Source organism: Podarcis cretensis, assembly GCF_951804945.1.
Source record: "Podarcis cretensis genome assembly, chromosome: 1".
Classification (NCBI taxonomy): Eukaryota; Metazoa; Chordata; class Lepidosauria; order Squamata; family Lacertidae; genus Podarcis; species Podarcis cretensis.
The window spans coordinates 79,365,175-79,387,000 of NC_137170.1; the positions used below are offsets into that span (position 1 = coordinate 79,365,175).

The 21,826-nt window shown below is 44.1% G+C and overlaps 1 protein-coding gene across 2 annotated transcripts; it reads left to right on the top strand.

The window, feature by feature from the left end:
* The first annotated feature begins 496 nt into the window (after positions 1 to 496).
* Positions 497 to 21,561, top strand: CEND1 (cell cycle exit and neuronal differentiation 1). 2 transcript variants are annotated; one of them, XM_079991506.1, is made up of 2 exons: positions 497 to 730; positions 14,175 to 21,561. In XM_079991506.1, exon 2 carries the CDS (start codon positions 14,410 to 14,412, stop codon positions 14,830 to 14,832), a length of 423 nt encoding a protein of 140 aa, XP_079847632.1. In that variant the 5' UTR covers positions 497 to 730; positions 14,175 to 14,409; the 3' UTR covers positions 14,833 to 21,561. The 2 variants fall into 2 exon arrangements, with proteins under 2 accessions (XP_079847632.1, XP_079847631.1); XM_079991505.1 differs by having other exon boundaries at positions 500 to 655.
* The last annotated feature ends 265 nt before the right edge of the window (positions 21,562 to 21,826 follow it).

The window sequence follows — 21,826 nt, forward strand, 5'->3', positions numbered from 1 at the left end:
CTGGAGCTGGTATTATCTAAATCATACAAATACTTAACATTCATACAACTTATAATATTTTTGTAGATAATCCTTAAACTGATCCATCTCCTGCAATAGCAACAGAGCTGAGGACCGAAGCTTTACTGACTCAGCCAGGTCCAGTTGCCCTGTGTCTATACCGTAGATATGGCGGAGGTGGGTGGGTGGGAGAATGTTTTCAAAGCAAAAGCATCTGGTTTCACAGACAACAGCAAAGATCAATTAGCTTAAATCCCAATTTATCTCAGTGGGAGCTTTGTTTGGTAGGGAGAGTGGAGCCTCATGTTGATTCCACCACCCTCAAAATGAGAGGCCTAACCCTAACAAACCTTTTACCAGGCAAACTTCTAGCACCATTCGGAACGGCCAAGTAGACAAATGCAAAGGACCTCTTCCTCCCACGCCGCCATCGGCCCCTCCCTTGGTCCCGCCCACCCGGGGTGTCCCCGCCCACTTTCCCCGCCTCTCTCCTCCTCAGCTTCATGCGGGTCTGCAGTGAGGCATTGTGGGAAACTCCCAGGGTATTTTCCTCCCCCTCCTTTCCCCCTGCTCTTCATCCGTTCCTCCTCTCTGCGGAACAGCCAGCTTCCAAGGTGTGACATCAGCAAACAGAAGCCCTAAGGTGGAAGTAAAGGTATGGGTCGTTTGTTTTACCCTCGGTCTTCTGGAACATTATAGAAGACCCCCCCCCCCCGAGTAAGGGAAATAGGTAGGCAGGCAAAGAGGGATGTGCACGGAGGAGGGAGGGGGGATGGTGGAGGAGAATGTTTTTGCATGCAGGTGAATAGAGGTAGAGCTGCTTGTTTCAAGCTGCCTGGGCATCTCTGAGAGCGGGAGAGGTCACTGGGTTGCTATGATAACAGCATTTCAGTTGGCAACCCTGGCTTTCCTTGGTGCATTTGTCCTGATTCTGGCAACTGATGCCACCTGAGCAAAGTAGGGATGGGGCGGGGGCAGGGGGGAAACACCTGTGAAATGCGTTTTGAGTGCTACACCCAGGTCTCCTGTGCCACGTTTTCTTCCTTGAAGGTCAGATGGTGGGTGTGAGCAGAAGCGGAATACAGACGTCCTACCTAACCTGGGGGTTATATAGCACGGCAGAATGTCATCTGCGTTTTGATTTGGTCATTGTGCAGCCAGTGCTGCCCAAGCATAACGATTGCAGTGGCTGCCCAGGAGAATTTCTGGCAAGACTTTTTCCGGAGAAGATTTAACATCCGTCTCTGAGAAATAGATGAGAATTAGAGCATGCTGGCACAATCTAGCAACGCAACTATTTTTTATAATTTAAATTTAGAAAGTCGGGCTGATGCTATTGTGAAATCAGGTGTGTTTATTTAAGGCATATTTTATAAACTAAAATAGATAGAATTGGGAGAGAAATAGGCACCCCTCTTTGTTTTAATCTTGTAACATTAATGGCACACTTTTCCAGCTTGAATAATCTTTTATGCTATATTTTGCATTGGGTGTTTCATTCTCTTTCCTTATTTAGCCATCAGTCCTGCATGTAAGATGCCAAACCAAACATTGGCTTGCTTGATCAAACCTTTTGAAATTTTAAGCTTAGGGTTGTATGCCCCCCCCTCCACTTTATGCTAGAAAAGTGTGTATCTGCGCCTGTAAAATTCTATTAAAAGAAAAGGGGTAGTTCAATGATGCATACTGCATCCTAGCTTTCTTCTGATATTTTACATCTATCTAAAACTAGTTGGGAAATGGGAGGAACCTAGTGGTAAAGTGGTAGTTGCTCTTAGCTCTAAAATAGGCCCTTGTGCATTGTTCCCGGGGGAAGGAGGAGGAGGAAACACTCAACCTAGTGGGTATTGGAATTCATGCTGAGCTATGGGACATCTGTATGATGCTGGAAGCTCTAATATTTAGTGTATTTCTGCCTTTGTACTGCCATGTATTCTTCACCTTGTGCCTGGAAAATACCTGTTGGTGTGGCCTTTTCCTTTAAAAAAGAGTGCCAGGTTTTTCCAAGCATTCAGAAGTTGAGGCTTTAAAGCTCTCAAATGAGGGCTGCCCCTCTCCCCAATACTGAGCAGCCTGCAATTGCTAGAAGGTATTAGCGTACTTCACTAACTGAAAACTGGAGATTTCTGGAAATCTTCACCCTTCAGCTATAGCAAGTCCCAGTGAAATCAGAGTGGACATGTGTACAACTGCACCGCTGGGGCAGGATTGCTTGAGGTTGTTTATTTTGAAGGCCTGACCCTTATTCCATAACTCTGAATTATAGTTTCAGCAGAATACAGTTGATACCTTTATTATGTCTAGAACACCCCTGTTCCATAGCACTCTATGGAATACCTTCACCAGAGATCCAAAATATAAATTGGGTAACAATTCAGAGCAAGCTATGTGCCCTCAAGTTCCATTTAATTCAGCACACCCTTCCTCCTGCAGGTTTTCTATTTGTTCTTTAATGGGGATTCAGTACTTTAATGGGGATTCTGCCTAACTTGCACAGGAATTTGCTCTTATTTTTTAATTGAACAGCTTTTGGGGGCGTGTTTTGGTATATCATAGCTGTTCAGTATTTCCCAAGCTTGGGTTACATGATCATCTCCTTTACATAGGTGCCATAAGAAGGGGAACATTCACTCTCTCTTTGCTATTGTGGGTGATGCTGGTGGAGCAATTAAGGGAAACTAGGATGGCCAGAAATCAACTGGCTTCTTTGCAGGCTTTCCTTATTATTAGACATGCAGAACATCTGATCTCTTGGGCATGCATTTTCATGCTTTCACCAATGAGTTCTGGATGAAAGCTACTTTGAAAGCTACTTCTACCGCTATCTTCTAAAGGTGTGGCAAAATAAAACTCAAGACACTCATAGAGTCCTGGCATTCTTGGTCTCCTTTGCCATCACTTGCTCCTCTGGCATTTTTCCACTGCTGCCTCTTGGCAAGCTTCAGGCCTCCATTTCCTTGTGGTCAGGCCTTTGCTCGCTGCAGCAGAAGGGAGGAAGAATTTACTGGCTTCCTTTCCCTCCTCAATAACATTGCAATAAATAATCCCTCATGGAGAGTGTGTGTGGATGATGAGTCAATGATGCTTATATATTTTCCACTAGATAATGTCCTTCTCAGCATTACTGGGGAATAAGTAAGAGGGGAAGCACTGTTTTTGTTGGTTAGTGAGGTAGAATCTGAGTAGGCCTGAGCTTTCCATGGCCACCCCAGGGAGCTTGTGCTCTTCTTTGCTAAAGGTCGTTGCCTCAAGCTGGGTCAGGATCTCTGTCTGCAATGGCTTCTTGAATTTCAAGTGCGACACGGCAGCTTTGAGCCAGCGCCTGCAACGTTCGGGGCCTTGCGAGATTTCCAACCCAGTCATTTGTCTGCCATAGCAGAGCAAACAGGGGAATTGTTGGGTGACACATCCGGGGCATAGCTTTGAACTGAGTTACAGGGAAACAGAAGTTACTAGTTATCAGGAACGCTGATAAGATAAATAGAGCCATCATTCTCAATGGAGCCATTGTTCATCATTGTTTTGTGGCACTGGAGCTTTTTGTTCTTCTTATGGTTTTATCTATCTCTGTATTCAACAAGCAGAGAGAAGGAAAAGTCCATGGGCCCACCATGGCTTGGATACAGAAAGAAAGAAAAGCAGGTGGCAGGGTGACGGTGTTATGACTCAGTCAGACTGAACTCATGTTTGATGAACCAACTTCTATGCCAACTTTATACCTCTGCAAGCTTAACAGCCTGTCCAGGGCAACAACTCTGTGTGGCAATTAAGTATCCCTAACTCCATTCAGAGATGGAAAAGATGACATGCCTATATTGGAGGACTGAGGGTTGGTTTACATGTTTGTTTATCCTGAGCTAGGAACAGATCTGACAGGATAATGCACACACTTCAGGCCACTCATCAAACCCTGCAGGGTTGACTTCAGGCCTGAGGACGCCCTGACCCTGAGCTTGAGCCGCTAAGCAGGCTCCATGTTATGCTGATGGCCTCTTCAGGTGGGGAGCAACAGCGACAGCACACTTGTGAGCTTTGGGTAGATTTGAAACCATTTTGATTTTGCAGTGTCCCCACATAGCATTGCTCTAGGAAACAAAAATGAGGGTTTTTAGACCCCAATGGGAGCCACTGTGGATTTCATTGAAAGGAGCCTGCACAATGGGTCTTGCCAGGGTCCCGAGGCTTTGGCAGTTGCCCAGTGTTTCTATGTGCTGATGATGGGACTTCCTCCCAGCTGCCAGTTACTCCAGTCACGAGGTGCCCCATTTTGTTCTTCACAGCTCTGCTGTCTTAATTTGTTAACTCTCAGTGAAGATTCTGGGATGTCCTACCTGCTTTGAAGGAGCAACTCCTCTCCCAAAAGCGTGTGTGTGTTGTATCTCTATGTGTGGTGGGTATGCACATAAGGGAGTGTGCAGTTGACACACCACTACTCTTGGAGGGTTGCCCAAATCTTTTGTGTGGTCCTTAGGCTGAAAAAGGTTAGCCACACGTGCTATAGGCTCTAGTGCAGGGTTTCCCAAAATTGGGGCTCCAGCTATTTTTGGACTACTGTTCCCCTCATCCCTGACTACTAGTCCTGCTAGCTAGGAACGATGGGATTTGTAGTCCAACAACAGCTGGAGACCCAAGTTTGGGAAACCCTTTTGTAGTGGGACGGCTGCAGCCAAAGATTTGGAAACTCACTAAATAATGTATGATCCACCCCAATCCCATCCAGTGGGGGGGGGGGGAATGCCTGTTTATACAATTGGTAAAATCAAGTGACAAGATACAAGCTTGAGGGAGGGGAGGTGCATGCTTGAATCTGACACATATAGTCCTTGGCACTTAGTAAGCCAGTATGTCAGGCTGAGTTCTAGGGCAGAGCCCATCTCCCTGACAACCCTTTTTAGGGTCAGGAAATATTTCACAGGTGACTATTCAAAGATGGAACCACCTACTTGTAGCCTGAAGTTAAGCTTTTTCTCTTTCGGGACAGACTCAATCACTTGATGCTGCTGACTGTACAAACTTGCCCTGACTAACCGACTATTTGCTCTGCTAAGGGGTAGAAGTACTGTGGCAGCCATTTTGTCATGACCATGGAACTGGGCTGTACGGGATTCTGGGGTTTTGCTTCTGCACCTTGAGAAAGTGTGGCCAATGTTCCAGCGCAGTGTCATGATCAGCATGAAAAGGGAAAGTGAACTCTGAGGGGACAGGCCTGTCTCTTTCCTGCTCTCTGATATCGCAGTTTGTTAAAGCAATTGCCAGCATTAGACTCTGTGGGCTGTGTCAGAATTCAAAAGGAAAAGACTGGTGGGCTTAGAGTGTGTGTCATAAATATATATTTTTAAAAAATGGGTCAGCATTGCTTCCTGGGCCTCCTGAGTGCCAGTCAGCTGACTAAGCGATGATGGTTTTGCAAAAACATTTCACGGTGTGCTGCAAAACCGCCACGTGGTCCCAAAGGCTGCTTTGTGTGTCACAAAATCCCTATACAGGAAGTATCTCCGGCCTGGTGACAGATGTGCAGCCTCCGCAGAGATCACACGTGACAACTTGCATACGCAGGCTTCCTTGATGCTGACGGGAATCTGTGGCTAACAAAGAGTACACATGTGCTTTTCCACACAAGGCATTATTCTGCAGGTGGATCCAGTCAGAAGAGTCACTTGCCCATATCAGCTGGTGTCTCGACAGAGCCCTGAGATATGGTAACTTGGCTAAAGTGATAATTAAGACAGGTTTTGAAAATGACTTTTCCAGGTTCAACTTCAGCTGCTGTAAAGTCTACAAAAGGGCATCGCTTCCAGGGTCAGAACATGGATACCCCTAGTTTTATAAACCAAGGTCTTGTTCACAAATACAATTGCTTAGTCCTTCAAACGTCTCTGAGCATAGAATTGCTTGTCAAAATGGGCAGTGCTTGTTAGGTGGGAAGAAAGTTGGTGGCTGTTCATTTTTGCTTTGCTCCTTGGTGGTGTTTTCCTTTCTGACACAGGAAGTGATCTGAGGCATCGCTCTGTTGAGACACTGAAGAAGAACAGCTGCTTAAGAAGGCACAGGTCAGAGAGTTTTGATGGGAGAAGAATTAGAATGGAGGAATAACAGTAACAAAAAACAAACAAAACCAGAAGTCATGAGCATAGTGGATTGAAACTTCAGTGCCCGGAGCCCCGCAGGAGATGAATAGCCTGACTGTCCGTTTACTTCAGAGTGATGTGTCCACAGTTCAAAGGGTGAGGGGCGGGGAAGCTTCACTAGGCTGCTGTTGGTTTGGTGGTGGGTTCCCTAACCCGGTGCTTTCTAGACATTGTTGGACTACAACTCCCATCATGACTGCACATGCAGCATGGTGGCAAGGAGTTGGAAGTCTAATTATGTGGAGTTGACCAGGCTGGTGAAGGCAGTTGTCTGTTTTGCAGTTGATACATTTGTAGATGCTGTCTGGATATGAGGGGCCATCACTGACCAAGTGCTAGACCATACATTGCTTGTTGAATCTTTCTGTGCTGTCATCATTTGGGGCTGGTTTTGGAGATTGCTCTTAATTTGTTTAGTGGTGGGGAGGGAAGGAAGAGTCCTACTCCTTCTACTGCGGTTGATGACTGCACTTAACTTTCTGTCAAAGCCAACATGACATTCACCTTGTCTTCAGCTATGTCAGATTTTTTAAAAAATAACACTAGGTAACAGGAACACAATCTTCACCAGGACCACAGTGCTTGGGGTGGGAGGAGTTCAACCCTTTCCTTCCCCTGCTAAGGATACAGCTGTTTTGGTTTTAATTCCTGACTTGGTTGCTGAAGACACAGATCTAGTGGGCTGGAAAATGTGTTTTGTAAAGCAACCGCTGGCCCTCTTTTACACCCGGAGACAGATGCTGTGTGGTTTCTCTTTAGAGTAGCAGCTCCATGAACTGCTTAGTAGCTGACAAAGGGAAACAGGGTGCCTGTACCCTTTGAATAGTTGTGTTAGAACTGGGAGTTTTTGCAGTTGCAGTTCAGCTTTGCTCAGCTGGACGTGACAAAGTCATCTACTCAAATCTCCCCCTGCTCTTTCTTCTTCCACTACTATTTATGTATGCAGGAGCCCCACCCTCCATTTCAAACTAGTTAGCTAGCAATATTATTAAGGCAGGAATTTTCCCTAAACATTTCAGCAAACTGCCCATTATCTTCTCTTAGCATGTATTGGAGCCACCCTAATTAGTGTGCACGCAATTTTCTACTCTTGACATGGCACTTTTGTACATTGATTCCAAAGTACTTCCAGGTGCTTCTACCTGTTGCTACAGGAACAGTTGCTGGCAACCAGGAAGCACAACAGGAAATGCTAATTTAGAGACATTGTATTGCAGGGTTATAGATCTATAGGAGCGGTTTTTTGGTTGGACAATACTTCTGTTATCTGGGCCAATCCTGCTAACCCATGTAATGCTAGTACTAATCTGAGTGGGCCTCTATAAGGACACAATAGCCCTGCTTGATCAGACCAAAGGCCTTTTTAATCCAGCATTCTGTGATGCTGAGACGAAAATTTTTCGTTGCAAAATGGTTGTTGCAATGGGCTGCAATATTCTAACTTGAACCTCTTCCAGAATATTGATTTTCCCCTCTGACCAAGAGCCTTGAGGTTCTTGTGCCACTGTGCCTGCCTCTGTTTCTAGTCTGACATCTTTCAAGAAGGGGATAATGGGCCCTGGAAAATGAGTGTTGAAGGGGAAGAGAACAGGCTTTTTGTAATTATGGCTCTTTACAGAAAAACTAGTGTGACTCATCTATTTGGTGTAGGGTGGATATCTTTCAGCAGCACAGATGGGAAAATAAAAGGGACAGATTAAATTTCTAGGCTTCTGGAGAAAGGAAGAGATGGCAAATGCTGGAAGGGGAGCAGAAATCCAGCAATTGCAGTGGTCAAGTTTATTAGAACCAGTAGGACCCCCAACAAAATATGGAAGTACACCCCCCAAAAAATCCCTTTTCTCCACGACTCCAGCCTTTAGCTAGAAGGCATTTAAGCTAGCCAATTGTTTATTTCCCTCATTGGCAATCAATATTCCGTGGTTCCTGGAAGCCATTAAGCATGCTCAATACTCATTGGTCTGGGTTGTGGGAGTTTTGAGAGAATGGAGTCCCCTTTGAAACAGCCCCAGGACTCAGCTACTATTAGTAAACAACAACAGCAACAGCTTTGTAAATGCGTTATAAACATGCGACACCAGATGGCACTATAGAGCACAAAACTTCTTAATATTCCCCCACATTCTAGCCTTTTGGGGCCTTTTGAAATTGAGTGATTTGAGCTCACTGTTAAAAGGAACAAGTGTGGCCTGCAGCAAAATGTTGCTGTGTTCTGATACCCTAAGAGATGTGTGCTTGTTGGTGGCTCCAGAGCCTTGCTGGTGCTGCTCAGTGTGAAGGTGGAGTTTCAGGAGTAGGATGAAAGAAAGGGGGGGATTCTGTCCCCCCTCACCCTCTTGACTGTAAAAAGCAAACAAAAAACAACCTACTATGCAATTCTATAAATTTCAAATCAAAAGTAAATTCCATTTTGATTTCAATAGAGCATCCTCCCAAGTAAGTGGATATCAGATTATTCCCTGCCTCTTGAGTCACCACTGCAATAGCAAGATACCTTTCAGGAGCTAACTCTTTACTGAAACAATATATATATATATAGTGAGGGCAGAGCAATGCTAATCATGTCTACTCATAACTACGTAAATTGTATTTAATTCGCCAGGGTTTACTCCCAGCTAAAGGAGGTTAAGATTACATCCTAACTCTCCCTTTCCCTGCTGGAAAAGCCAAGTGCTTTCACACACACACACACACACACACACACACACACACACACACAAACAGAGAGAGTGGGATGAAGATTTATGCATTCATTCCAATGAATTAATTCCCCCACTCCTCTCTGCCCTGAATTTATCAGTGTTCTGTTTGTTTGTTGTAATTTTTACAGTAAAGTTGCTTGTTTCTGTTGTACTGCTCCAGAAGAATCCCCCCCTGGGGATTAGGGTTAGGGGGCGCAAATCCACGGGTTAGGGGGCGCAAATCCATGGGTTAGGGGGCGCAAATTACTTGCCTTGCCCCGGGTGCTGACAACCCACGCTATGCCACTGGCCCTCTCAAAGAAGCCCTCCCCCCAAGACAATGTGGCTATGGATCTGTTCATGTAGCACCCTGCTTGTGGTTAACGCTTAGCTGGAATGAAATATTCAACGCAGCAATAGAGAAATTAAAATAGTAATTTATTTGTCAGACAAATAAATATGAGGCACAGTGGTATATGGTTACCAAGCTCTGGCCTGGCCTCTTGCCATTCTGGCCAGCACTTATATTTCCTTAATCCAGCCCCCTTGCTCCTCCTGTGGCTGCCTCTGTCCAATCAGCCTGGTTGAAATTCCTATTGGCTGTTTGCTAGAACCAATCACAAAAGATACACCCATTTCCTCTTGCCCTTTTATGGAAATCAAAAAGCTATATATTCTTCTATCTATAAATGACGAATAAGTAGTAATATATCTTACATGTGTCTCAACAAGGAATCTTAATTACCAGCTCACCTCTTGCCCTCCTTGCCCTATTGCCTTCCAAAACAGATGATTAATCTTGAATTTTTATCTTAAGCATATGTCAAGGATTGAGTTCACATCAACATTGAGAGATCTCCTTCATTTGAAGGTTTCTAAACAAAAGGCCTGACAACCATATATCAGGAGTGCTCGACTGGCGTCTTCTGTCTGGCAAGGGGGGCTGGTGGCTGACTTAATTTCAGGATAGTTACAACTCTTACAACTATATGAAATAAGAATCTAGCATTTCTTAAAGCCTTTGCATAATTATATTTAAACTAATATATTTAATACATAAACAACCTTTTAAAAGGAAAAGAAATCTTAAAAGGATCTTAGTTTAAGAAAGAAACAGCTTTAGAAAAGACTTCCCAGAAAATGTTCTCTTTCTGCCAGCTAGATGCTTTTTCACTGCTCTTGACCCTTTTAACCTTAGGAAGAAGATATGGCTCATTTTACTATTTATCAACCCTTAATTTGTAGGGTCAGTGTAACCTTGGCTGTCAGCCTGTAATTCCCTTTTCACGACTTTGAGAATTGTTTTCTGCTATAAATCAGGGGGGGCCCTTGTCTAGGAGTAAAAACATCTTGCCAAGGTTTTTAGGCAGCTGGTCTTCTGCCTGGCATAAAACAGAACATTTTTAAGCTCATTCTTAAAATACAAGCCCTGATTAAACATATAAGCTTTAATAAAAATGCAAGCTTATGATTAGATGCCTCATTCTCTCCCCCCTCCCCCTTTAAAAATTATTGGCTTTGTTATTCTGCTTCCTCCTTTTCTTTGCTTGCACATACCAAACAGCTTAGTGCAAGCTAGTAATTTGGAAGGGGAGAATGCCACTGCAGCTTGCTAAACAAAGTGAAAAGAGGGGGTGGAGGAGTGTGGGGGCTGGCTTTCTCAGCCGTGTTTGCAAGTTCTCTCCTTGGTACAGGATGCTACGCTGGGAGAACTATGAATAAAAAGGCCACAGATAAATGGCATAGGAAGGGGAAATGGCGAAAACTGAGAGGGCTGCCATTCCGAGTTCACTTAGGAACATAGGTAGCTGCCTTATGTGGACTCTGACCAACTGCTCCACCTTGCTCTGCGTTGTCTCCTCCGACCGGCAGAAGAGGCTCACCAGGGTTCTTTCTGGAGATTGCAAAGATTGAACTGGGGTCTGTCTGCATGCAAAGCAGATGCTTCTACCACTGAGCTTTGGCTCTTTCCAATCACTTGAAAATTTGGGGAACATGGCTAAAGTGCTTGCCCTGCATTCATCCTATGCTGCCTAATACGTTCTATCCTAAATTTTACAATGATGGTATATGTTATGTAATAAGGGGTTTCACTCCCTTGTCCAGGTGCACAACTCCAGGAGAAAAGTACAAACCATGTAGCTGGGTGCAGATTAATCAAAATCTCCATTCTATCAACCATCCACCCCCACTCAAGCTGCCAGATCACTGACCCACCTACCCCATTGGAGGCTCTTACTTCCTAGTAACCTATTCTTTGAAAAGGAAGCTTTATCCAAGATACAACATTTTAGGATCTGTAATATCAAGCGCCCCTGCCCCAATCCTGGTATTTGGAGGCAGAATACTTGCTCTGTGATGCTTAATCTGTGGTGGTTCATTTGTTGGTGCTTCAGTGATGACCAAGCTGAGCTTTCTTTTTTCAAGTCCTGGTTGGCTGAGTCAAAAGTAATTAAAAGGCCTCCTCTAGTCTATTTATGGCTTGGCTTTTAATTTCTAGCTATTTCAAACTAAGTGCTAGGGAAAGCAGCTCATAGGGGAATAGTTAGCAGTCCCCCTCCCACTCTTTGTCTGCTCAAAATTGCAGCCTCCCAGAGGTGCTTTGGTGCACCAGGGGACACTGGTGAGCTGCAGAGCTGCAAATACAATTTAAGACGTGCTGCACTGTTAGAATCTGATGTTTTTCCATGGACTGTGGATTATGGAGCTTTGGTATGTGCTGGTTGTGGCAGGTCTGTTGCTAGAGTGGTGTGGTGGGTGCAGATCTCTGGAGGTGGGATGGGGAGCAGGGATTGTTAAAGAAAAGCTGTTCGTGCTTTTTGAGTGTGCACGTGTGAATGGGCCATGTCCTGTTTGATGGGGACCCCGCACTGCCTGCCTTTTCACCTCCCTTTGGGGAAATAATAGAAGTGTGTGTGTGTGTGTGTGTGTGTGTGTGTGTGAGAGAGAGAGAGAGAGAGAGAGAGAGAGAGAGAGACAGAATCAAAATGCAGAGTTATAAAACTCCCTTGCTCAAAAAAGGTAATCTAGTTTAAATATTGCATAGAAATGTACTGTCACAACCCTGTTTTGAAAGATAAAAATACATAAACTCTTTCTACTTGTTTCCATCTTGGAAGAGGATGATGGGAGAGGATTGCCAGGAGATTTTCATTTTCTTTTTTTGCTGGATATATTATAGGTCTATATTTAACTTTGTTGGTGGAAAAACTGTATGCAGCTGTTCCTGAAACCTCCAGCAGTTTTGCTGTGGTGGCAATGATGGCCTGCCTGTCTCTCCTAGTGCTTTCACCCAACATGTAGTAGACAGCACCATTAGAAGAGACCCTGACTTAGGCCAATGACCCATCAAGACCAGCACCCTCCTCTCACAGTGGCCAATCAAATGTCTGTGAGAAGCCAGCAAACTGGTTCTGAGTGCAATAGTATTCAGCCCACCTGCAGTTCTCATGAACTGGTAGTCAGAGGCATAGTGCCTCTGACAATGGAGGGTGCCCCCTGACCTGTCCCCTCTAAGCTAGCTTTCTGCCCTGGGTGTGTTGGAAGATGCTGCCCTGTCTTGAAGTATGATTGAGCTATTAGCATCATTATATAAAATGGACAAGGGAGGGAATGCACCTGCCTTGGGCAGCAAAATGTATTGAGCTGGCTGTGCTAGTTGAAAACTATTCCATCCTAAACGTTATTTGACCTGGGATGGAGACTGGGGAAAAGCTTACCTTGCAACATTCTTGAAAGGGCCATGAGCCATCTAAGACCTTGCCAACAAGTTTTGATCAATTCCATCATTCCAATGACCTTTGGATGCTGCATTGCGCTTTTTCAAGGGCAACGGAAATAATCCAATATTTTCCCATCACACATTGTTTGTGGGACACACACACACACACACCAAGATTTCATTGTGGATTTGTGAAAGCTTATTATCAAGGACCTCTAAAATGGAGGTTGCAAATTTAAGAACACCTATCAATCAATGCATAGGTAGCCATTGATCCATCTAGCTTCATATCAGCTACCACATTACGTAGCAGTGGGTCTCCTGGGTTTCTGACAGGGGCCTTTCAGCCTTTCAGCCTTACCTGAAGATGCCACGAATTGAACCTGGGACCTTCTGCATGCAAAGCACTACTTTCCTTCCTCCTAATAGGAAGTAAATCCCACTGAGCTCAGTGAAATTTGCATCCCTTGTGTCAACGTGCTTAGGATTGTGCTGCATGTCTCCTACAACCTTCCAATAATTCCCAGGGTGTTTGTTCCTTGCCTCTGGGATTTTGATTCTTCCAATATTTACTGCTGGTCTAACACAGCGTGATGTTGGGAGCCTCTGAGTCTTGGTCTCTGGAGTGTGGTACAGGAGACTAAAGGAGTGGCGGTGTCCCCTTCTGGGTCCAGGCTTGAAAATGATGAGCAAAAACAGTCAAAAAAGGGACCATGCCATTGGAGCTACTGACACATTAAACCACTGCCATCAGGTGCCCATGTTTTGTCCCGCCTTGTCTGTTTATTTCTCTTTCACAGCGGAGTCTGTTGGAGTAAATGAGGCACTGCTTTTGCCATCTCCAGTCTGCACTCAGCTAGCCCCCACCTACTTACAACCCACCCACAGGGTGCTGCTGGCTCTCAGCTCCCTCCTCCCTATACTCGGTGCTGCCCTGTAGAAGTCAGCGGGGAGGAGGGTGGGGACAATACTAGAATTTGTGTGCTTCTTCTGTCATTGGCTGTGGCTCCCTGCCCTCCGCCCTACCAGCCCCAGGGGCCAGCAGCTGCCACGACCCCTTCTTACATCTTTTGCTGCAGGCTCTTCGGAACAGGAGACTGTTTGCCAGCCATACTTGGCAGCACAGTTCAAAGTAAGTAGCCGCCATAAATGAGCACTGCCTTTTCTTAGAAAGTAAAATACAGAGGCCTCCCCCAAACATTTTTGTTTAGATCTGCCTACCCAGATATTTAGAAAGTTGGTGCGAGTTTTTAATCTGTTTTATCATCTATTGTTATTTTAGCTTGATTTTTTTAAAATTACAGGTAATGTTTTTCTTTCATTCCTATTTTTTGTAAACTGCTTTGAGGTTTTTTTTAAACAATCAGGCAGTGTTTAAATTTTATGAAATGAAATGAAATAAAAAATAGGCACCCTAGGTCATGGGGGGGGGGGTGTCTGGTAGGACAGCGCTGATTATTTGGCCTCAATAGGTCTACTGCAACATCAGCACTATATTACCATGCAAATACATAGCAAAATGTTAAGAAGTGAGTCCTGAAATACATGTCTGGGCAAAATGTGTGTCTCCAGGTCTGAAAAGATGGGATACTGCTCTTGATGTCTTTTGTGACCTGACCTTCGTATTTCTAATTTATCTTGCAGGTTCTGTAACATGATCCAGCGGCATATTGTTTGAGCAGGGCGCCCTCCAGGAACACGGAATTATAGCTGCACAGGCCAAGCAGTTTTGAGGCGGATCCTTCTTTATTGGGATTTTGGCTCGAGGGCCAAGTGAAGGGAGCCGGGGTCCGTCCAACCTGTTTTGTGCCTCCCCACCACACCTTTTGGTTTGGTCTGAGAGCAGGAGTGGGCGGCCTCCACTGTGCAGCTGAGCAAGATGGAGTCCAAAGGGAGCACCCGCGGTGGAAATAAGCCCGATGCCAAGACCGCCAGCTCAGGGAAGCCAGAGAAGCCCAACCCTGGCCCTGCCACAGCTGCTGATAAGAAAGAAGCCCCTTCAAAGGAGCAGCCGGCTCCTCCCGCCACCACCCCAGCAAAAAAGGCGGCAACAGCGGCAGCCAGTGAGGCAACCATGCTGAACAACCACGGCAACATGAAGCCTAGCTCTGCTGGGGGAGCGGCGGAGGGCGCAGAGGCCGCAGGTCATTCCGCTGACTCTGAGCACAAAGGGAACAATGCGGAGGAGTCTCCGGGCAGCAGCATTTTTGAGAACATGAAGCCTCTGATCATCGTCGGAGGGGCGGCGGTGGCTGCCATTGCTCTGATTGTGGGAGTGGCTCTCCTTGCGCGGAAAAAATAAATTGGCACCCAAGAAGCACAGGGGAGAGAAATAACCCTGGGCTGAATGTACAGTTCCTTTTGAAACAAAATGCATGTGGTAAACTCTATACATACCTATAAATATGCCGTATATAGAGAGAAAGAGCTAAGTAGGTACAAACGGCAATGCTGGCCACTGCCTTGCTCCCAGCAGATGCGCCAGCATTGGCCTAGCGCGGGCATTTGGTGGGCTTCTGCTCTTTTGTGTAATATAACTCAGCTAGCAGCAATGTGTATAGATTGCTTTTCTTCTCTGGTCCGTATGAGCTCTTGCGGTGTTTTCCTTTCCTTCCCCACCTTTTGTCCCGAGGTTGGCTCCAGGGTCACTTAGAGTTCTCAGCTTGGTTACGCTGGATTGCAGTAGAGCAGGTGGAAAGGGAGAGTTTCCCATTGGCAAGGTCACCTGTTGCCATCTCTGTTCCAGCACACACTGTAAAGTGGTATGAGAATGCTCACAAGCTAGAGCTTCTTTCCTGATCCAAGGAAGATAGGGTGTCCCTAGTACTCGTTTCGTCATAGCATTAATGTGCTCACTCTGTCCCCCCTTGCCTAAGTTTCAAAGTAGCAGCTGGAGCACGGGGGGCTTTCAAAGGTCAAGAAGCAAGCATGGCCTGCTGAGAGCCATAGGGTAGCCTTGCCATCCCACCGTGCAATATATGGGCATGGTGACATATAGCAGCCTGGCTGCGGATTTCAGTGGGCATTGCAACTTAGTAGAGCATTTTCTGTTGAACCTGGTCCTGTGCTGGTAAACTTCTTATGCAGGACTTGATGTCATTGATACTTAAACAACATGATTCAAAATATGTGGAAGTCAAGGAGGCCTTCTGTGCATATGGATTTGGGACGAATGCTAGTGCTTCGCTGTGGAAGGTTGACCTGTCATTGTATGCCATGTATGAAAGGGGAAAGTAAGGAGCAATTATGGGCTGGTTGGTTGGTTGGTTTGTTCTTTCTTTTGCTTTCCTCTTTTTTTTAGCTTGTGACCAATCAACAACTGGGTTATGGTTTAGGAAGTATTTATGTATGGAGCATCCTGCCCAGGTGCACAGATTTGAAATGGATGGATTGTCTTTTGCTGTCTGACACTTTATAACTCTAATGCTGGAGGAGCCAGACAAATGGGCTAATCCCATTTATTTCACTGGACATTTCAGTGCAGAGAAAAAATGGCAACCGATTCATTGAGGCAACTGCCCCCCCCCCAAATAAATTAGAACCAATGGGCATTTAAGAGGGGAGGAAATTCCCTGTGTCCTGAGTTAGCCTTGCTACATTGGTGGCCTTCCTGAAGAATTAAAATCAGACTTTGAGAGGAGAAAGGATCAGTGGAATGTATGTTGACGTATCCTTGTTAATATATCTACCAGAGATAATCCACTAACCATAAGAACATTGGGACATAAATTGTAATGTAGGGATGACCGTTTGAAACAAGAAGCTTACATGTATATTTTTGCTTAGATTGAATCTGATGCGAAAGTGGTGATTGACATCAGATTAGTGTTGTTGTTTTTTTAAAAAAAGGAACGGCTAATTAGATTACAACTAGGAGTTGTAAAGCTTTTTTCTGTTGTTAGGTTGGGATAGATATGAGCAGCCAAGTTTTTGTTGCAGTACAGACTTGCTCATAAATTAATGTGGGTACTAGATTTCTTTTGCATTTTAGTCTCTGGACCCACAACTTGATCATGAAATAGGATGAGATGGTGACAGTGGCAGGACTACAGTTCATCGTCTTGAAGACCAACTTTCTCTCCCTTTCTTTCGTATTTATGGTTGTGATGTGATAGGTTAGGTCTATAGGGGAATCATTCACCAACAGTCATTGCTTAGTACTGTGGTGTCCCACTGTCTAGAATAATTCTCCAGAACCCACCTCCAGTCTGAAAGCACCTGTATTTTTGTGTGTATGTATGTGTACAAGCTTTCCTATACAAGCTTTCCTACCCTTACCTTATTTGAGAATATCTGTGTATATAGTACAGTTTACTGAAGTCTTTGTAAAGCTACAAAACCTGTATTCTTTGTACAAAAAGCAAAAGGCAACCATTATTTGCGCACCTGCATTCACACAAAGTGTCCATGTTTTGTGCCACTTGCATTCCACCATGCAGCATCCGAAACCATGGTTTCCTTCCAATAAATGAATGTATGGTTAGCCAACTGGTGAATGTACGATAATCCCTCTTGTGCTGGGAGCTGAAAACTACTGCTTCTAAGCAGACCCTTTTAAAATGATAAATCTAGTCAGTATAATCTTCTGATGCAGTCAGCAAAAAATAGCCGTGTACCAGCACTGCACATTCTTTATATGTGTGTGTGGCACATTCCTCCCTAAAGTTTCCATGTAAACCAGGAGGTGTTATCATAGTGACTCCTGCCCATCATTGACCCTTTTGGAAAAAAGAAGGGCATTTGCCTTGCTTACACCTTGCCTGGCTCCTGCTCCTGCTTCTCAGCTGCTCCTGCGTTGGCATATTGAGGCAGGGCATAGGCATAGCTGTCAACGTTTCCCTTTTTAAAAGGGAAATTCCCTTATTCTGAATAGGATTCCTCGCAAGAAAAGGGGAAAGTTGACAGCTATGTCCATAGGCTGATGGGTTCCCTGAGTTTCTTAAGTAGCCCTCGGCCATGCATCTCCAGTCAGTTGTACTGCAACAAGGCACCTTGTTGTGTCTGTGACTGTAAGATCGTTCCTTTGGCCAGGTGGTGGAGAGGGGAGGGAAAGAGGAATATATGTGTGTGTGTGTGTTCTCTGAACTTACTAAATCTGTGCTTTATGGAAGTGTGAATATAACACTGCTATATTGGTAAGCCTTACGAGTTTCTAAATGCATGTCCCTGACTATGTGCTTAAAGAAGCTGAGCAAATCAGAATGTGCTGCAGATTGTGTCTATTCTTTCATAAGCTTTTTCAACTTTACTAAGTTGGTGTCTTTGCCCAAAATAGCTAGTCTCACTCACTCACTCACTCATATATATATTGCCTGTTGCTTAAGAGCTGAACTATTAATCTATACCAACTCATTTTTCTTACCTTTGCTCTTAAGGTTTTATATTCTCCCCTTCCTCCAAGCTGTCACGGTACTGCCTCCTTTTATCCTCACAACAACCCTTCAAGATTGGCTAGGTTGAGAGATAGTGGCTAGGCCAAAGTCACCCAGTGGGCTTTATGAGTTTAGAACAGGACTAGGGAACCTTTGGTCCTCCAGATATTGCTGGACTACAATTCGCATCATCCATGACCACTTGCCATGCTGGCTGCCAGTGGTGGAAATTGGAGTCCAACACCACCTGGAAGACTACAAATTGCTTAGCCCTAGCTGAGAACATGGGTCTTCCAACTATGAACCTCTGTGACACACTGGTTCTGTTAAAGTGCAATCCTATACATGCCTATTGAGAAGTAGGCTCTGTTGAGTCCTTTGTACTGGACTTGCTGCCAGGGAAGTAGGTACTGTATAGGATTGCAGCTTTATTTGGTTTGTGGCAGCAGGTCTGCCAGTACAAAGGTTTGATCCACTCAGAGGCTGATGTGTGCTTTTAGTTAAATGCATTGCAAGCCCTGCTCTCTGAGGAGGGCTGGAGAGAGAGAGAGAGAGAGAGAGAGAGATGAGGAGCTGGTGGCAGAAACTGCCTCAGGCAGAGCAGCACACACAGAAGGGGTAGTAGAGGAAGTGAGTGATGGCTGGATTTTGTGCACCATATTTCTGTCATAATTGCAGGAACCTACTTATCTGAAATTGTTTTCGTATATGCCAGAGATTTGTAATCCTTTCCTCGCATTGAATAGCATTTTAATCTGGTGGAATTCGTAGGGGATTATCCTGGGCATAGTATTTAATTAATATTGAACAGGGCATGCTAATTCACTTATAACCTGCTTTTGGTAGCTGTAGGTCTATATAACTATTTGACACATTATCAGAAGATGCCAAAAGCTGAAGTATGAGTGTGTCACACTTCCTGTGTGGATATCATTGTTTGCTGTCGGGGCATGTCCCCTGTTCCCATGGTTTGAGCCCAGGCATCTACCAATGGCAGCAATGTGAAAGTTTTATGCATTAACTTGGAAGTGCAATTCACTCTCGATTCACTGTTTTTGGTGGATGATGCAGGCCCTAGGTACAAAAAGTGTTGTTGGACTCCACTGAAGTTCAAAGTGACTGTGAATCTTGAGTCCCTTGTAGTAATGGGGGTCTTGGTTTGTATACCAAGGTTCATCCTGTTCCCCATGTTTACTGGGAATGGCTATTTACTAATATATCAGTGCAAAATACCGTGGACTGAAGAATATGGATCCAACTGCAGGTCAGAATTAAGGTGTCTAGGCAAACCTATGTGACGGGAGCTAGTTCAGTTCTTTAATGTGCTCTCCTAATGTAATAAAATGCTCTGTACATACTTAGCCAATCAATATTGTGAGCATGAAACCAGAAAAAAATGAAATATTCATGTTTTGGGGAAAGGAGTAGCAGTCTTACTTCTGATTTAATAATCTTGGAAAACTACCACCCTCTGATTTCATATTCAGAAACAGAAATGCACATTTGAATCTTTGCTTCACCCCTAAGCATGCATTAGAAGGGTGGTGAAAATCCGCCTTGAATACAGCAAGGATAATTGATAAGGGTAATTGGGGACCTGCTATTCGGAACATAGAGAGAAGACTTGAACATGCACATAAAATCAGTATTTCAAGCTGGCACAGACATAACATTGCTGTTATGTATGCTAAGGATGAAATGCTCTAATTGTATTTGTTAATTGTGTATGGCTCACCCAGGATTTGGAAGCAGAAGAGTGACGGTGGGGGCGGGGCATGAATTTGGAAGCAGGAAACTGGCAGGAACGGGATAAGATTCCTCTCATCTTGGAGACTGTGACCTGCGTGGCTGTATTTAGGAGCAAATGAAATGAAAAGGGAAACACTAAGGTAAAAGCTACATCTGATGTCATGTTAAGTCTGAAAAACAACAGCTTTCACAGAATTGATATGTGTTTAAAGCAGGCAGGTGGGTTGACAAGAGTTACTTCTACCACTTATCCAACATCTTGGCTCCATCTTTCACTGCTTCTGTCTGCCCTGCCACATACCCATCTGTTCCATAAGACCTCTGCCAAGACCTTGGTGGAATTTGATTGGGAAGGGATTCTGCTTACACACTTTGCTTCTTCCTGAACCCTTGGCTAAGACACACAAATGGCCCCCGCTTCAGCTTCTCCACACAATGGAACTTCCCACACTCTGCTTGACAGTTGTCATGTTTAATTTGACTCCTTGGGTCATTTTAAATGTGAGCTTGAGTTCTGCTTCTAATGTGAATGTAAAAACCTGCATTGGCTGCAATATACATTTTTTATTTTTCTTCTGAATTCTCTCTCATATTGATAGCATTCATATGTACCCCAAGAAGTGTGAGAGAGACCCAAACTGTCTTGAATAAAATAAAATAAAATAAAATCCTGCTATAGGGACTAGTATAGTCCCCAAAACTGAAGGGCATGCCTTGATTTGAAGTCAGACGTTGACACTAGATATTAAAGTTCAGTCATTATGGATAGTCATGCAGGGTTTATTGGTAACAGTTGTAGCAATGCCTAGTTGTGAGAAATACATTTAATTCCCACCCACCCCCATATTATTCTGTCTTATCATTTGCTAGTTTTTCTACCACTGTAGCTTCAACTAGCCTCCTGAACTATCAAAAGAGCAAGGGGAATACTATTGCCTCAGTAACCCTTTTGTAATTTGTCTGTGTTTTCATAAATGTACTTGTGGTGACCTTCTTTGCCCTCTTTTAATTCTTATGCCTTTTCCTAAACCAAAAGTTAGGGAAAGGCATAGAGTAATACTTGCAAATGGGAAATGCTAATTTATTCAATCTGAACGTTCGCTATCTGCTTAAGGGGATCACTTGACTAAAACAAATATATACCAGATCAACATAGCAAAGGTCATTACAAAAAAACAAGTATTTCTAAAGGGTCTCCCCATTATCTCTAATGGGCCCCAGATATAATTTCTTTTTTGAATTGAATTTGTCAAGCAACATCTTGATTTCCGCCCCTCCCCTGCAAATGAACAGATCCACTTACCACTTAACACATCAATTGGCCTGTGTGTATAACATGCAGATTTGGGTTTCTTTTTGAGTCCATTGTTGGTGACTCCGTTTCCGCAAAGGAAATGAAAGCCTACTGACACACACCAAGCTAGAAAACTAATTTGTACCTTTTTGAATTTATAATCTTGCCTATGCTTCTATGGACACTTTGTATGGGCTGCAGCTCAACTCCTTAAAATCAGCAAAGAATTTTTCCTTTCCCATATAGTATTCTCTTTTATTTGACTTTTAAAATGCGTATAAATGCAATAATGCAGGTAGACTAGAAATACTAGATTGAAAATTAAAGTAGTTTAGCTTGTCCCATTGTGACCTACAGTGTTGTATGTCACCCAACGCTGTATCCTAGCATTCTCGAGGCTTTCCTACGTAGCTGAATCTAGTATTAGCTTTGAAAATCCATTGTGTGAATGGCGGGTGGGTTGATTGGGAAAGTGTACGCTTTTACACAACGTATGTTACTTGCATCAGAAGCTATATGGCCACTCCATATACTATGGAACTGTAAATGATTCCCAATATACCTGTAACTCTTATCAAGATTGTGTGAAATAAACTATATATATATGTATATTGTACACTTCTTATAGTGACCATCATTTTGTGTGTTATGCTTGAGTGTTGAGTCCTACTGTGTTTTAATTCTGGCTACATATTTTAAGATGACATGGAGTTCTGCACACAGAACTGGAATGATTTCCCGTCCTACCAAGGAGGGACGCTGCTACTTAGTGAACTGAAGTGACAAGAGAACATAGAAACTGCTACTTTCTAGCGACACATTTATCTAAAATATGGAGAAAAAGGAGCCTTAACATGAGGAATTTGGTGAATAATACAAAA

Coding starts and splice junctions, on each gene's coding strand:
- CEND1 (XM_079991506.1), top strand. CDS start 14,410: ATGGAGTCCAAAGGGAGCACCCGCGGTGGAAATAAGCCCGATGCCAAG.